At 42.1% G+C, this 15,484-nt stretch overlaps 1 protein-coding gene across 2 annotated transcripts in view; it reads left to right on the top strand.

The window, feature by feature from the left end:
- MTHFD1 (methylenetetrahydrofolate dehydrogenase, cyclohydrolase and formyltetrahydrofolate synthetase 1) overlaps positions 1-15,484 on the top strand; it is a 40,744-nt gene that overhangs the window by 17,051 nt on the left and 8,209 nt on the right. For both annotated transcript variants that reach the window (XM_039551758.1, XM_010396172.4), the window contains exons 9-23: positions 806-933; positions 1,580-1,677; positions 2,392-2,565; positions 3,078-3,214; positions 3,504-3,550; positions 5,828-5,935; positions 6,037-6,111; positions 7,865-7,967; positions 9,130-9,206; positions 10,170-10,310; positions 12,859-12,927; positions 13,464-13,575; positions 13,764-13,903; positions 14,324-14,365; positions 15,377-15,477. In XM_039551758.1, the coding sequence (XP_039407692.1) occupies positions 806-933; positions 1,580-1,677; positions 2,392-2,565; positions 3,078-3,214; positions 3,504-3,550; positions 5,828-5,935; positions 6,037-6,111; positions 7,865-7,967; positions 9,130-9,206; positions 10,170-10,310; positions 12,859-12,927; positions 13,464-13,575; positions 13,764-13,903; positions 14,324-14,365; positions 15,377-15,477 (1,552 nt within the window). The remainder of the gene's footprint in view (positions 1-805; positions 934-1,579; positions 1,678-2,391; positions 2,566-3,077; positions 3,215-3,503; positions 3,551-5,827; positions 5,936-6,036; positions 6,112-7,864; positions 7,968-9,129; positions 9,207-10,169; positions 10,311-12,858; positions 12,928-13,463; positions 13,576-13,763; positions 13,904-14,323; positions 14,366-15,376; positions 15,478-15,484) is intronic.

Here is a 15,484-nt window from a genome sequence, read left to right on the forward strand (position 1 = left end):
CTTAAGTTTTCTGGTTTTATGTGCTGTAATCAGTGACTTGCTTAGATGACTGTGCCAGTTTACTAGTACATTTTGTCCCTTTCTCTCTTTATGGTTGAGCTTAAAGGTCACCACTGGAAAAAAGGGCTGTGTCTGCTTCTAAATTGTCAGGTCAGGTAGTGCAGGAGGATATAGCAAAATATTTTGCCTGAGAGAAAGCTTCAGTAGGATAATCTTTCTTAAACCACCTGTGAGGTTTGTTTTGACAAGACTGATATCTATGAACTGCAGTATTTACTGGTCCATCGTTAAACTAGCAGTGATAATTGAAAAGCTCAGCACTTTTCTGCCTTCAGTTTCTGTAAAGGCAGGTGATTTCATTCAATAATAATGCCCAGATGTCCTCCAAAATGGAACAGAGCAAATGTAAGCCTGGGGGTTTGGAAGCAGTCAGCCATGTTTCATCTCTCACCTCTTCTAGACTGTTGGTTTATATCTCATTCAAACTGCCCTGTGGGCCATGAGCCACTGAGAAAAGACTTGCATTCTCCAGGAAAGGGAGATCTGTCTGGCTGAGGATAAATGGTGCTTAATGGAAGGATGTGTTATATGAGCTGTTGACACTCTGTGAATGAAGTATGATGACAACAGCTTCATCTTGTGATGTTGTTTTAGCTTTTTAATCTTTCTTTGCAGCTTCCTGGGTACTCAGCTTCTATTTTGTTTGCCCCAGCAGAATTAAAGACTTCAGCTTCAGTCAGTGCTGTCTCCTCTGTTGCTGTGGTGAAATGTGATGTGTAACTTACTTTTCTCCTTAAATCCCCAGACAGCACAAAGGCCAGTGGAAAAAGAGTTGTGGGAGATGTGGCATACACTTCAGCAAAGGAAAAAGCCTCCTTCATCACCCCAGTTCCTGGTGGTGTTGGGCCTATGACTGTGGCCATGTTAATGCAGGTACTGTGGTCGTCTCCTCTGTGTTTGCTTTGGGGGATGTTGCTGCTGACCATCAGCACACTACCAAAGCAGCTGGTACTCCCTTCTTGCTCTTGCAGAGGTCTAGTTAGGATTTCTAACTTCTAGTCCAGACAATTTGGATTCAGTTAACTGAGGAAGAAGATGGACTTCAAGGAAATGCTAGAAGAAAAGTTTCTGGTTGGTTGTTTTTGCCGGGGTTTGGTGGATTTTTTAGGGGTTTTTGAGCGTGGTTGCTCAAAACCATAAGAAAGGGGCTTGTCTTATAATGTTCTGGCTGTAATTCTGAAACTATCCATAGGGTGATTGGATACAAAGGAGAGAAACAGTATAAACCAGCTCCCTCTGTTTTCGTGCTTTGCTTAAGAGACCCTGCTGGCACAGAACACCCAAAATAATCCAGCACACTGGAAGATTGGTAGAGAGATAGATATGGTGGGATTTTTTCTTCTTAAGAAAACTGCAAGCAGAATCTCGTTTTGGATTATTAGCAAATGCTTTAACGAAAGCACTTTGGTTTAATCCCAGACTGAGACAGATAGGAGGGGCACACCTTTCTGGTCTCTTTGTTAACCAGTGTGGTTCATGCAGTGGTGGTTGCTTTAATGTATTCCCATGCTCATTTTAGAGCACTGTGGAGAGTGCGCAGCGTTTTCTGGAGAAGTTCCAGCCTGGAAAATGGACCATCCAATACAACCAGCTTACCCTGAAGATGCCTGTTCCAAGGTAATGCTTTCAAATCAAGCTGCTGGCAGTATTGATGCAGTATAGTATTCACTTCTCTTCTCAGGCTTTGTGTAATATAGGGCTTACATGTATGTAGACTGTAGCTGGGATTGAAGTTTGGAGAGAATTAGAGAGAAAGCACTCTTAAGTCTTCTTGAGGGAGCAGAGCTAACCTGCAGTGGTGCTATCTCTTGATGTGTAGTCAGTTTCACTGGGGTCATTCTGATAATGCTAAGGCTCAAACATGGACTTTCACAGACTTCAGGCCAGCTAGATGGTTGCTGATTCAGGAAACAGTGAAAAACTTGTATTTTGGAAAATTTTCAGTCTGGCATGCCAAAATCCTAATATCTTCAAATAGAAGTTGTTGGTGTCAAGTCCCCAAGGAGCAGCTGAAAATATGTAAAATACCATATGGGATCATAACACATTGCCTACAAAAGGGATTTGGGGAAATGGGGAGTTTGGGGAGAGGGGTTGTTGTTTGGTTTGGGTTTTGCCTTTTTTCTTTATTTTTAAAAAGGCAACTCTGAAGATGTGTCTATTCTAATGTACCTGATATTGGTGGGTACATTGATTCATTTAACTAAGGGGTTTAAAGGTTGAGTTCTAAAATATAGATTAGGTGTTTTGTAGTTTATGCCATCCAGAAGCAGGGAATTTGGGGTAAGTCCTTGACTTACTTATAAACTCATCTTGCTCTTTCTCTTTAAGTGATATTGAAATCTCACAGTCTTGCGTGCCCAAGCCCATTGACCAAGTTGCAAAAGAAGTTGGCCTTTTCCCTGATGAGGTGGAGCTCTATGGCCAAACTAAAGCCAAGGTTCAGCTCTCAGTTCTGAACCGTCTGAAGAACCAGCCAGATGGCAAATACGTCGTTGTTACTGGGTAGGTGTTTGCTGAGACATCACTTACAAGATGAAAAGAGATTTTATGAGCATGGCTTGTTGTTGTATTTTCTTTTGGTAGGGTGACTATATGAGGTGCTCTGGGTTTTCATAAATCACACTGAAAATGTAGTAGTTTGGGAAGTAGATTGATGACTTGTGGCAAACAGTGGGAATGTAGCTTAACGTTTCTCTCCAGCAGATGAATTGTTTTGGTCTACAGGTCAGGGTTATGAAGGGTAGACTGGTTGCTGGCCAAATTTCTCCTGGTCTAGTAGCCTGCCTTCAGTAGGAACAAGCAAATTGTTTCAGAGGAAAGTTGTCAGCAATTATGTGATAATTTGCCAATCTCTTTCCAGTTTTGAACTGATGAACATTAGCTGAAGTCTGAGCCTGTTCAGAATTTGAATTCTCATTAATAACTGCAATCACTGGGTGACTGTTTTATGCCTGGGATTTGATTCTCACCCTCTGCAAGGGTGTAATTGTGTCTCTTCTGCTTTGTTGCTGCAGAATAACTCCCACTCCCCTGGGAGAGGGGAAGAGCACCACCACTGTTGGCCTTGTCCAAGCCTTAGGAGCACACCTTCACCAGAATGTCTTTGCCTGTGTTCGGCAGCCTTCTCAGGGGCCAACTTTTGGCATAAAAGGTACGATTGTTCTGTTGCTTGCAGTTGGCCTACAATGGGCAAAGATGACATTCAGAACTACTATTCTGCTGCACTGTAGTTTTACCTTATTTCTAGTTACAATTGCATTTATTTTAAGAAAAAAGAGCTTTAGGTAAGTTCTTCAGTTTTGTCTTCGAGGTACTGTGTTGGGATTTAAACTCAGCTGCCCAATGGTAGCTGCCCTCTTGGAGCTGTTAAGCAAACATGTAACAGCACTCTGGGCTGGAGGCACCTGGATTGGTGTGGTCTGACTGTTGTCTCTCTGCAGGTGGAGCTGCAGGTGGTGGCTATTGTCAAGTTGTCCCCATGGAAGAGGTAATTCTTTATACAAAGCCTCATTGCACTTACAGCTCACAGACCTTGGAGAGATACTGCAGTCAGATAACTTAGAAAATCTATAAGTTGATGACTCTAGTGTAGCACTTGCAAGAACTGGGTCCTTGATTTCAGCAAAGCTTTTTTTTTTAGCAAACAATCATCCTTGGCTTGTTTCAGAAGTGTGCCTTCATGGTAAGGGAACTTCATAGAGCCAGGAATTCCCAGTTCCTCTGTTCCCTCCCCTTCTCTGCCGTGAATTGCTGTATACCCTGGAGCAAAGTACATCCTGTGCCTCATTTTCCCAGCACTGAAATGAAGATGATAATGGTTTAATGCATTTTGGAAGAATATTGCATAGTTCTGTCAGCTGTGGTGGCCACCGACTGTTTCCATGAGCTATTTTGGTGTACTTGTGTTTTAGATTACTGACATGAACTGGGAAAAGGGAATTTGGGAATCAGCAATGCTGAAACCTCAGCCTGTGGGGGGCTGGCACTGGAGCATGTTTGTGGTGTGACTTGGCAACAAGTGAAACTCTGTGTCTGGAGGCAGGGAATTAAGAAGCACGTGTAGCATGTGCTCTCGTGCCTCTCTCAGTTCTCAGAGTAATTGCCTGTAGAATTGTACCTTTGTCTCATGCACTGTAGATTGACACAGGACAATTTCAGGAAGAAAAGCAGAAACTATCAAAAGGGCTGTTTGTTCTAATTGATGCAGCAAGTCCATAAAAGATAAAGATGTTCAGGAGGCAGAATATTGATTTAGTCATGTGCCAAGAACATGTGCGAAGGATAGATGTGACAGGAAAAATAACCTCCTCCTCTTTGGGAGTGTTAATAAGACAAGCCAAAATACCTGACTGTGTGCAGCAGTGGGAAACAGCCACGCTCTAGGAACCAAACTGGCTGGGATGACTTTCTTAAAGTATAGTCCACATGGTACAAATACACACAGTTTTGTGGGGGTGTTTTAGTAAATGCACGTCTGGTAAAATTAAAGAATCTGGAGTCACTAGTTACAATAATGGCCTTGATACATCATTTAATAATTCTGCATGCAGCTTTCATCCTATGAAAAAATATAGCCAGTGGAAAACTTTTGAGTCCATACTTTAGAACCAAGGTAATAATAATTGCTTCTTGTTGCATCTATGCAGAATGAGACAACAATTAGCATTTACGAATTAGGATTTATAATCAGTGTGTGACTAGCTGCATTCTGTTTTAGCTTTGTGGGTTTTGAGACCACAGTAAAAAGGCTTCAATAAAATGGTATTGTAAGGTATTCTGTCATATCACCTTTTCTAATATCCCCTTTTCATCTTCTTTCTTTGCTGCTTTGCTAGAGATGAAGAGGGTTGTTTTAACCACACCTTTTACTCACCTGCCATAATCATTTAGGTTGGAAAAGGCCTTCAAGATCACCACGTCCAACCATTCCCCTGGCACTGCCAAGCCCACCACTAAACTGTGTCCCCAAGTGCCACTGCATGTTTCTTAAATACCTCCAAGGACGGTGACCCCAGCACTTCCATGGGAAGCCTGTTCCCATGCTTGACAACCTTTTCCATGAAGAAATTTTCCCTCATATCCAATCTAGATCCTTCACCAGCTTCACAGCTACAGTGCAGCCAGATAACTCATGTAGGCAAACCCACTCAAACTATGTTTTAATGAGATAGAACTAAGAAAACTACTAGCAGTGTCACTGTGTAGTACGTGGTCTACAAGTTCTGCCTGTGATTCTCTGTTTGGGTGGTTACCTTAAGCAGAACTCTGTGCAACCACAGCTCCACTGCTAGTGCCGCACAAGGTTGCTAGTTCCAGTTTAGCTCAGATTCCCTTGTGGGAGCAGCAGCCACTTCAGCTAATGTATGTGTAAAACCTGCTGTGCAAATGAGGGGGTCAGGAGGAAGGTGAAGGAGGAGCAATGCAGATCACAGAATCGCAGAATGTGCTGAGTTGAGTCTTTTTAAGTGTCAAGGAGCCTGTGAGAACTGTTCTGGTAGAGGGTAAAAGAAAAAAACAAACAACTTTTTATTTGGGAGCTTTGTTCTAGAAGTTTGTAAAATGACATGGATGTGGGGGAGGCATTTTTATGTTTTAGAGAAATTCTTTCCTCTCTTCCACATACTGCACTGAGCAATCTCTCCCCCTCCACCCTCACCCACTGTAACATTACTATTAATACTCCTCTTTCCATCTGTCTACGGTGAGTTGGAATAAATGAAAATTGCAGCAGGATGAGGTAACTGATATGTTTTCTGTCCTCTAGTTTAACCTTCACCTCACAGGTGACATCCATGCCATCACTGCAGCCAACAATCTGGTCGCTGCTGCTATTGACGCGCGTATATTCCACGAGCTGACTCAGTCTGACCAGGTACAATCCTTTCTTGCCATGCATTTGATCCCAGCCTGCTTTGGCCAGACTGTTTTGAGTGTGCCAGCAGTGCTGATTAAGTGTTTGTTTCATTCTGCAAGGCTCTCTACAACCGTTTGGTGCCATCTGTTAATGGTGTCAGGAAGTTCTCAGATATTCAGATCCGAAGACTACAGGTGAGCTCTGTGCTTTCTCATTGGTTTCTGGTTCTCTTCCATTTACTCATCCTTCAGGTAGTCAGAGCTACCTTACAGAAGCCTTTGTTGTCCCCTAGGTCATTCTACTGGCATTTATTTTTTACATAAAGTGTGCAGAAGCGTGGTAACCCTTCATACAGCGCAGGAAACAGTGAGATGCAGCCCCGAGGGGAGGAATCATTGATATAACTCAGTCATAATCACTCTGTGATTAACACAGTGGGAAGAGGTAGAGATTAGTGTCCTTTATTAGTGGTGTCAGTTCAGTGTCCTTAATGCAGTTTAAGAAAAGACCAGAATTAGTCTCTGTACCTAACACACAGTTACAGCTAGAGATTAGTGGTACCCATGTGACAGCTATGTAGATAATGCAGCACAAAAAAAGGCAATTCATAAAATTCAGCAAAAAGAGAACATAGAGAATTTTCTTTGTCTTACCCAGATTGAGAAAACAAAGAAAAGTGAAAAAAATGCCTGTTTCCTACATGGCAAATTTCTCCACTGCAAAAAAATTAAAAGAATTCCCAGTTAGATAAGTAGCCCTGTCATTGAATGGCAGTCCCTGAACAGCCCACAGCATCTCTGATCCTCGAAACTTCAGGGCATGTGCAAGTTCACATTGACTTCTGCAAAAATGAGGATTAGCGGATGAATAGTTTTGCACTGGGCTTGAACCTTGCAGCTAGGAGGACAGACTGGGCCCTGCTGAGCTTCTTCAAGGTACAAGCCTATTTTGTATTCAGGCTGGATCAGTTGTCCATTTGCAAGTCAGGAGCAATAGTCACTTGGGAAGGTAAAACTGATCTATTAATTGGCTATAATGTCTTAACCATTAGAGAATGTGTGGTTTGCTTTCACTGCTGAGCAAGAAATGATGTCCCACTGCATGGTGTTCCTGATGGACTGCTGAGGGAACTCTATCCTAACCACTCTTCTGGTTATTAAATGTCAAGATGTGCACAGGATGCTAATACTCCAGAAAGATGATATCTCTGTCATTGTTGTTGCTTATTTCCTTTTCTAAATGATAAGCTTGAAGAGGAAAAGAACAGACTTTCTTCTTCCCTGCTGTTCTTCAGGAGAAAAATACGACTTAACTGTCTAGTTAATTAAGAAAACCTTACTCGTTCATAAATCAACTGAATCGTTTCCCTCGTGCCTAAGCTTGCGCTTGTATCAGGCTTCTTGAGATAATTCTTCTCTCAATTAAGCAACTTGGCAAACTGCCCATCCTCTCAGTGTGTTCAAGATCAGCTTTCTGGGATGCTGACAGCCTTGTGACTGAATTGTTTAATTCCTCCTTTGTGCTGCTTAACCAGCATGCTGAAAGCAATGGCTTTAAATATGTGTGGCTGTGTGCAGTGACCCCAGGCAAACTAATGAGAAATGGATGTAAGCATGTGAGACTAATGACGAGAACAAGGCGTGGAAGGAACTGCAGAGCTGTCTCTTGCTCTTTCTGTAGGTGCCTTGCACAAAGCTTGGTGACAACCTGCCCTAATGAGCTCCATTGTCTGCCTTGCCCTTTACAAGCTGGACAGCAGCAAGCTCTGTCCACTATGTGCTGATATGGATCATCTTACCTTGTTGTGGGGTCTGGGAGAAAGGGCCCCAAAAAGGGGTCCTTATTTCTGAATATGCAGATGCTGCTGCCAAAGCCTCAGTGCTGCAGTATAAGGTTCATTTCTGTGAATCTTCTCACTATACCTTTTATTTGTCTTTCTTCCCATAGAAACTGGGCATTAACAAAACTGATCCTATGGCTTTGACAAAGGAAGAAGTAAACTCATTTGTGAGATTGGACATAGACCCAGGCACCATAACATGGCAGAGAGGTACTAGAGACATTAAATGAAAGGAAATGTGTGTCAGAAGAGACGTTTGCAATTGCAGCTGAAACTGTGTTTCCTGGGAAAATGGGAAAGAGAGCAGAGCTGGCCCCTCCTTCATTAAGTTTGGTGGGGTAGTTGCCTGCAGCTGGGATCCCATTTCTAAATGGTCTAACACAGGGTCTTGAATCTGCTCTGAATTCACAAATATTAAGAGTTGGCTAGTGGGTGCAAGTTAGTGTTCCTGGATTTGTCAGTCACTGAGAGAGTTGAATTTCGCAGCTGTAGCGAACAGCCTTTTTACCTGGCTGCTCTGTGAGTAAGGAGAGGGTTCTGCTCTGGGATTCAACTCAGTTTTAATCTGCCCACTTGCTCTGTCGGGGACTGGCAGCAAATGAAGGCCAGATTTTTTTAAAGGTTTTTAAGGATAGTTGAAGGTAAGATCATTCTCTGGTCTGGCAGATTTAATATTTCACTATCAAAAGAATTTTAAAAGTGAGCTTCTTTCCTGAGTTAGGCTCCAAGAGTATTGCTTTTTCTTCTTTCTTTTAAAATATAGTGTGACATGTATTCTCCAGAATTTGCTTCATAATCTGTAACGAGGCTAAAGTAGTCTGCCTCATGGGAAATACTTCATAAAACGCTTGGAATATTTCAAGCATATAGAAAGAAACAGCAAATTTAAGCCAGTATTTCACAGTTTGTGTTTCCAAGGTAATTTGACTTAATGGAGCTATGTGAAACAATTCTCACTAAATTACAGTATCTGACCATTTTATCACTTAACTTATAAAGTGATAATTTTGTTTCTTTTTGACTGCAGTAATTTCCTGAATTCATATTGGTTAATGATGGCGAAAAATCAATTGTAATAATATTAGCAGTTCTGATTTTCAGAGAACCTCTGGTCTGGTGGTTAATGCGCACAAAGGGATGCAGACTCTCTCTGGATGCAGTGCAGAGTCTGGTGTATCTGTGGGTATCTTAACTTCATTGCAGTTTTTGTGTAAGAATCACGTTGAGAAGCACTTGCCATTCTTTAGGAGAGGATGGTTTCTCTAACTACCATCTTCTCTTCATTGATGACCTGGCTGGGTGTTTGTCACAGGGCTTAGATGTGAATTTATGACTTGGCAGTGTGACATCTTACCTCTCTGATTCCTTGCAGTACTGGATACAAATGACAGGTTCCTTAGGAAAATCACTATTGGACAGTCTCCAACAGAGAAAGGCTTCACACGAACGGTAATTGTTCCCTTTTCTTGCATGTTTTAAAAAGTACTTTGGACAAGGTGTTCCTAAAGCAAGTTTCTGTAACTCCAGCTATTTTCTTCTTTTACCTCTACCTTGTTAAAGAGAAAGGAAAAAGTCTTCTCAACCAAACAGTTAAATTTGCTACCAGTGCTGTGTTTAGTTTTATTGTCTGTTCCCTCCTTCCTGTTCTCTTCTGAATATTGGCTTCCCAAACTGGGATGTCTGTGGTGTAACAGTGGTACACAAGTGCCCTTTCTAAAGATGGTACATGACAATGGTTCATCTTCACTACTGCAGGTGTTTTGGGTGGGGTGTATCTGGCCAAAACTAGGCACAGTATCTGAGCTTGTCTAGATTAATTGTATAATCAATAGAATAAGAGAGGCAATTGGGCTGTGACTCCCCCCTCATCCCTTAAGTAAGTGTCAAATTTATAGTTCAAATGAACAGTGCTCAGATAAACCTGTTTCTTTTGACTTGAAATGTCCTTAGGGTGCTTAGCTTCCCTAAGGTGGAAGTGTCTGCATTATGTCAGATGAATTCTACCCTTGATTTCCTATAGAATCTGGGTTTTTTTGTTGTCTTTTACTGTATTGTTTAGCAATAATCAGATGAGTTAGTAAGCTCAGTGTTCAAAGCCAGAATTTGTTAGTGTTGAGTGTTCTTACATGAATCACTAATGTACGTGCCAGGAGAGACACGTAATAGCAACAGAATGAGTAGGTTTTACTTAATTTTGCAGAAAAAAAATCCAGTTTAAAATGGCCAAATTAAATGAACTATGTTCTGAGATCAGTGCTTTGGATTTCTTGTATATTGTATGTCTGTATTTTTTTCTTTCTCTTTTTTTTTTTTGTGATGGTGATGATTTTCCTTGTTTCAAGAATTGAACAGGGGTAAGGATTGCTGGGAGGGAATCTTAATGAATTCACATCCTTCATTCATCTATTGCAGGCTCAGTTTGACATCACGGTGAGCAGTGAAATCATGGCAGTCCTAGCCCTGGCTGATGGGTTGGATGATATGAAAAAGCGATTTGGCAGAATGGTGGTAGCTTCCAGCAAAAAAGGACAACCAGTTACAGCAGATGACCTTGTAAGAGTCATTGTCATTAAATGCTTTTTCCTCTTATTTCTGAAAGTCCTTGGATTAAAAGGCAGACAGATGCTTCTGTGCAGAAAAAATTTAACATATAGAAGATCAAAGATAAAATCCCAGCCCCTGCAGTTAGTGAAGGTTTTTTACTTCAGTGTGGCTGCCACCTTATCCAGAGAGGATGTGTGTGTTGACCTGGGCAGGGACAGGGGTCCTGTGTGACGTGCTGTGTGTCAAGTTGAAACTGGCACCCCAGGAGTTACGGGGGAAATACGTGGTGGTTTCTGCATAAAAAGCATGTTTATGAATCAGAAGAACTCAAAATGCATCCTGCTGGCCATCCTGTTTCTTAGGCTCCCTGGAGTGAGGAAAACATTGAGCAGGAACAAAGCCTTGTGCAAATTTAATTACAGACAATGAAATACCTTCTTCCGGGAGTCTGTGAATGCTATAAAAACCAAAGCCTTTGCAAAAAAAGTGTGTGTTCTCTGTAAGGCAGCCTTTGATGAGGGACACAAATATTTAATTTCCACTGCATGAAATGCTGAATGTCATAGCACTGGTGATGCCTGTTACCAGTTTATGAAGTGTATAAAGCATCCCTAAGCAGCAGTTGCAAGCTGCAGCACTGTTTTGCAGCTGTCCCTCCAATAATTGTTAATTCTTGGCAGGTTTGTGGAGTGTGTCAAATAGCACGTTCCCAAATGGTGCTTCAGCGTGGTTTCAGGGCAATGCCCTGTGTCCCAGGCACTTCTTCCTGACCTGGGTTTCCAGCTGGGTGGGACAGGGCACTAAGGCTTACCCAGCTCTTGCTATCTTGCTGCAGGTTTTTTGTTTTCTTGTGTTTTGGGGGGATGTGGGAGTGTTGTGTATTTGTTTTACTTCCTCCCAGGATAAGGCTAAGTAACAGTAGATTGGTGGCCTGACTCTGGCCTTGCAGGAGAAGTGCCAGGCTGGAACCATTTATCTGTAAATCCCTATGTGAGACATTTGTTGGGAATGAGAAAGACCATGTGCCAAAGTTCTGTAGGCAGCTTTGAGATTTTAATTCCTACACTTAGCATGCTGCCAGTTTAACTTAAGTAACTGAGTTAAACCATTTTTCTGGAAAACAGGAGTCTTACTGCCCATCAGCTGTGTAGGCAGATGGTGCTTGGCTTTGGAGTTACTTGACTTTTCTGCAGAGTCCAGGTGATGGAAGTCTTTCATCTCAACTTTTTTTAAACTTTTTAAAAGTCTAATTATATCTAATTCTGTCCATTCCAACTGCAGAATGGAGGATGGTATCAGACATCCAACAGGTTCTCTTGTCTGTTACATGTTTGCACTGATGGCAGCCACTGGCTTGTGTTGTTAGGACCATGTTATACACTCCTCATGCAGGCAGAAATGTGGTGATTGCAGAGACCTGGCTGGGTCCCACTGCTGTGATGCAACCAATGCCATGACTGTGCTACCAGCAAGTGCAAAAACAATCTGGGAAGAAATGTGGAATCAAAAACTGACTGCAGGTTTTTAGAGCTGGGATGTATCGAAGTGCCACTGAGCGACACGGGTCTGAAATGTCGCCATGGAAATCTCGCTCTGTAGTTTTCATTATTGTGGAGATGAGTGAAGTCTTATTTAACATTAAATGCTAAATAAGCTTTCATGTGGCAAGATTGAAAGTAATGAACCAAAGCAGTTGAATGTCTTATAAAGAAATAGTCTTTCATATCTTTGAGTGCTGCAATTCAGTTGAAATTGAAAGGGAAGAAAAAGCCATTATGGGTCAAGGTTTTCATAACTGCTGTGAGCATTTGGCTCAGGAATCATGACTGAAATTTAGTTACTTTTTCAAGTGCTGGGTAACAGCTGGTTTGGTTTCCACTGGACTGTCAGTCACAAGAATGACCAAGTCCACATTTTTTTTTCCCAAAGCATATGGGAATGAAATCACAAGGCTTTCATTGCACAGGAAGCAGAATTCAGCAGGGTACGTGGCTGCACCTGGGAGGAAATACGGGCTCTAGTGTTTGCCTTTCATGTCAGCCTGGTTGTTCTTATCAGCACAGAGGTTCACTTTAAAAGTTGTTTCTGCACAAGAGACTTGAGCAGGGTGTAGCAGGTTGTTATGACATTTTGAGGCCAGTATGTAGACAGAGTTGCTGAAAAGAAGAAAATCCAAGATAGATCCACCAGCAAGATCTAAGAACATTGCTTTGTGCTGCTGAATGGGCTACAGTAAACCATACTTACTGAAAGGTTACTCCCTTGCTGCTCTTATCTGCTAACCTTGCCATAGCATTGAAACATGAATTAATTGTTCTTTGTGCCTTTGCTATGAAGTGATGGCCCGGCAAGGTCACAACCAAGAGGCTGCTCCCACCAGAAATCACAGATCCTCTTACAGGAATGCTTTGCCCTGACTAGAGTTAGTTCTGTGTTGAGCAACTTCTGGTTCTGGTACCAAAAGCCCACCAGGACAAAAATCAGAGCTTTGACACTGCATAGGAACCATCTCAAGGTCTTGGTACATGTGGAAACTGATTGTCCTTTTATGTTTCAGGGAGTGACTGGAGCTCTGGCTGTCTTGATGAAAGATGCTGTTAAACCAAACCTCATGCAGACACTAGAGGTGAGCACAGATGATTTGCTTCTTGGCTCTGAGAAGGCACTCAGCAACTGGTTTAGTTCATTCATCACAGTCAGTGTGGGTCTGCGCAGCTCAGAGTTGGGGGTTTACTGTGGTTTCCTCCTCAGGGCTAGGGGAGAGGGCTGGGTTCCTTCTAGGTCTGCCATTGGCGTGTGGGATGACCCTGAGGAAATGCACTAAACTTTGCTATGTCTTTGTTCCGTTGTCTTTAATGTCAAGAAGTGTTTTGGGAATTTAAATGGTGTGGATGAAGGAGAATGATGAAGAGTTGCTGGGATTTAGCCATCCTTTTCCTAAGAGGATTAGTACCTCCACTTGTGGAGATTATAATAATCCTGTTTGCCCTGTAGTCCTTTTTGCTGATAACAAATGTGTGATCAGAAGGCTTTAAGATCTGTCTTCTAAAAGTGTTTTTCTTTACTTTCAGACACCACAGTACTTAGCTTCTGACATGCTTCATATTTGCAAAATTGCACTTTCTGATTTTCTCTTTCTCTCCCACATCTCCCCTGTTCTAGGGAACACCAGTGTTTGTTCATGCTGGACCTTTTGCCAATATTGCACATGGGAATTCCTCTGTGTTGGCAGACAAAATAGCCCTGAAGCTTGTGGGGAAAGATGGTTTTGTTGGTAAGTGTGTGGAGTGTGGGGTATTTTTATTTCTTTTTTATGTTGGAGGGAGGGATCTGCCTTTTTTTATCATAACTGTCTTTAGGCCCTTTTTTTTTTTCTTGGAAGAAGATTCTGGTTTATATGATCAGCGTATGATTTCTTCACCCAGAAATCTTTCACAAACTTCTTTTTATTTCCTTTTCTAGTTACAGAAGCAGGATTTGGTGCAGACATAGGCATGGAGAAGTTCTTTAATATTAAGTGCCGCTATTCTGGTCTCCGGCCTCACGTGGTGGTGTTGGTTGCTACTGTCCGAGCTCTGAAAATGCACGGGGGAGGACCTGCAGTAAGTACTGGGGAAGGTTTTCAGTAGGCCTGAGGGGCTGTTCCTGTTGCTCTGATCCAGTCACTTAGAACCCTGTGGGGTTTGATCAGCTTGAAATTGTCTTGAAATTCACAGTTGTAAAAGGAATTGATATTTCCCTGTTTGGCAACAGCTTCATTGTAGTGTATTAGAGGTTCATAGCTGCTGGTTTTATTGCCCTAGTGAAGTGCCTGCATGCTGGGCCAAGTGTGACAGTCCCAGAGTCAGTCATGTGTTTTATCATGCAGTCTTTTATTCTTCCTTTTATTTTTTTCTTACAAATGAAAAGGATCAGCATGGAGTAGGATGTTGTATCTTGATACCGTTTAATAAGAGTCAAGCGCGGATTGCTGTAATGGATAGAAGTCTAATGGGCCTCCATTTCTTCCCTTTTTTTTGCAGGTCACTGCTGGGGTACCTTTGCCAAAGGAATACACAGAAGAGGTAATCTTAAACTGTTGTGACAGTGGACCAGCTAACTGTGGTCGTGGCATGATGGTGTCATGCAGTGCCTGCCTGGATTACTAGTGTGTCACTTACTTAGCTGCCACAGAAAGGCTGCTTCATACAAGCTGTAATGTTCTTTTTTTTTTTTTTATGATGTTACTTTGGCTCTGCTCTTTCAAGCATTTATTGTCCTTGACCTAGCCAATGTTCAGAGCCTCTTTTTTCCTCCTTAACTCACACAGTTGCTTGTGTGCTCAATTTTTCATAGTAATACCTACTCTGTTTCCCCAACCCTCTTGGTGTGGAGTAATTACTTGGCTGAAATACTGTCTCTGAAAATATTCAGAGTGCCTCTCTAATTACTCTCTCCTTAGCAGCGGTTTTTGCAAGTAAGTGAGGAAAGTGAACTAAAGTCTCACCTTCCATCCTTGTGCCTTGAATGGTTACATACACTTGGATAATTTATCGGGCTCTTTACATTGCTGCAGCTCTTTCACTCGTAGAGCTACTGTATATATTGTCCTTTGCATAGGAAGGGATGAAATGTCTGAATTTCCAGGAATAGTCTCTGATGCTGCAAAATGTAAATATATGTAAACTGAAAGCTGTTGCCACAGGCTTCAAACGGATGTCATGAAATTCACTGCTGGTGATATTTAATACATAAAGAGAAATGTGTCAGAGAGAAACTGAGGCTTTACTGTGGGGAGTTAATGAAAACAGGTATTTACTTTTTAAGAATAACAAAAAGTGGTAAAAAGGGATTTCCCTTATCTTGGCTTGATAGCTGAAACCAGTGATCATTAGAAGCAGTCACTCTTTTTCCTGCCTTCTGCCCAAGAGCATGCAGTGGTCTGGACTGTTCAGAAAGCAGCACTGGGGTTTTGTCTTTGGGGTTTCATTCCCAGTTTGACATTTTTACCATTAGCTTTTGGATTTAGTGGGTTTGGAACAAAAGTTTCCCTGTCCCTGATAAAATATGCTTTCTGCTTGCTGTCATCTTCATAGAATCTTCAACTGGTGGCAAAAGGCTGCAGCAACCTAAACAAGCAAATCCAGAACGCACGGATGTTTGGTGTCCCAGTGGTCGTGGCTGTCAATGCTTTCAAGTAAGTG

Source organism: Corvus cornix, chromosome 5 (assembly GCF_000738735.6).
Source record: "Corvus cornix cornix isolate S_Up_H32 chromosome 5, ASM73873v5, whole genome shotgun sequence".
Taxonomy (NCBI): domain Eukaryota; kingdom Metazoa; phylum Chordata; class Aves; order Passeriformes; family Corvidae; genus Corvus; species Corvus cornix.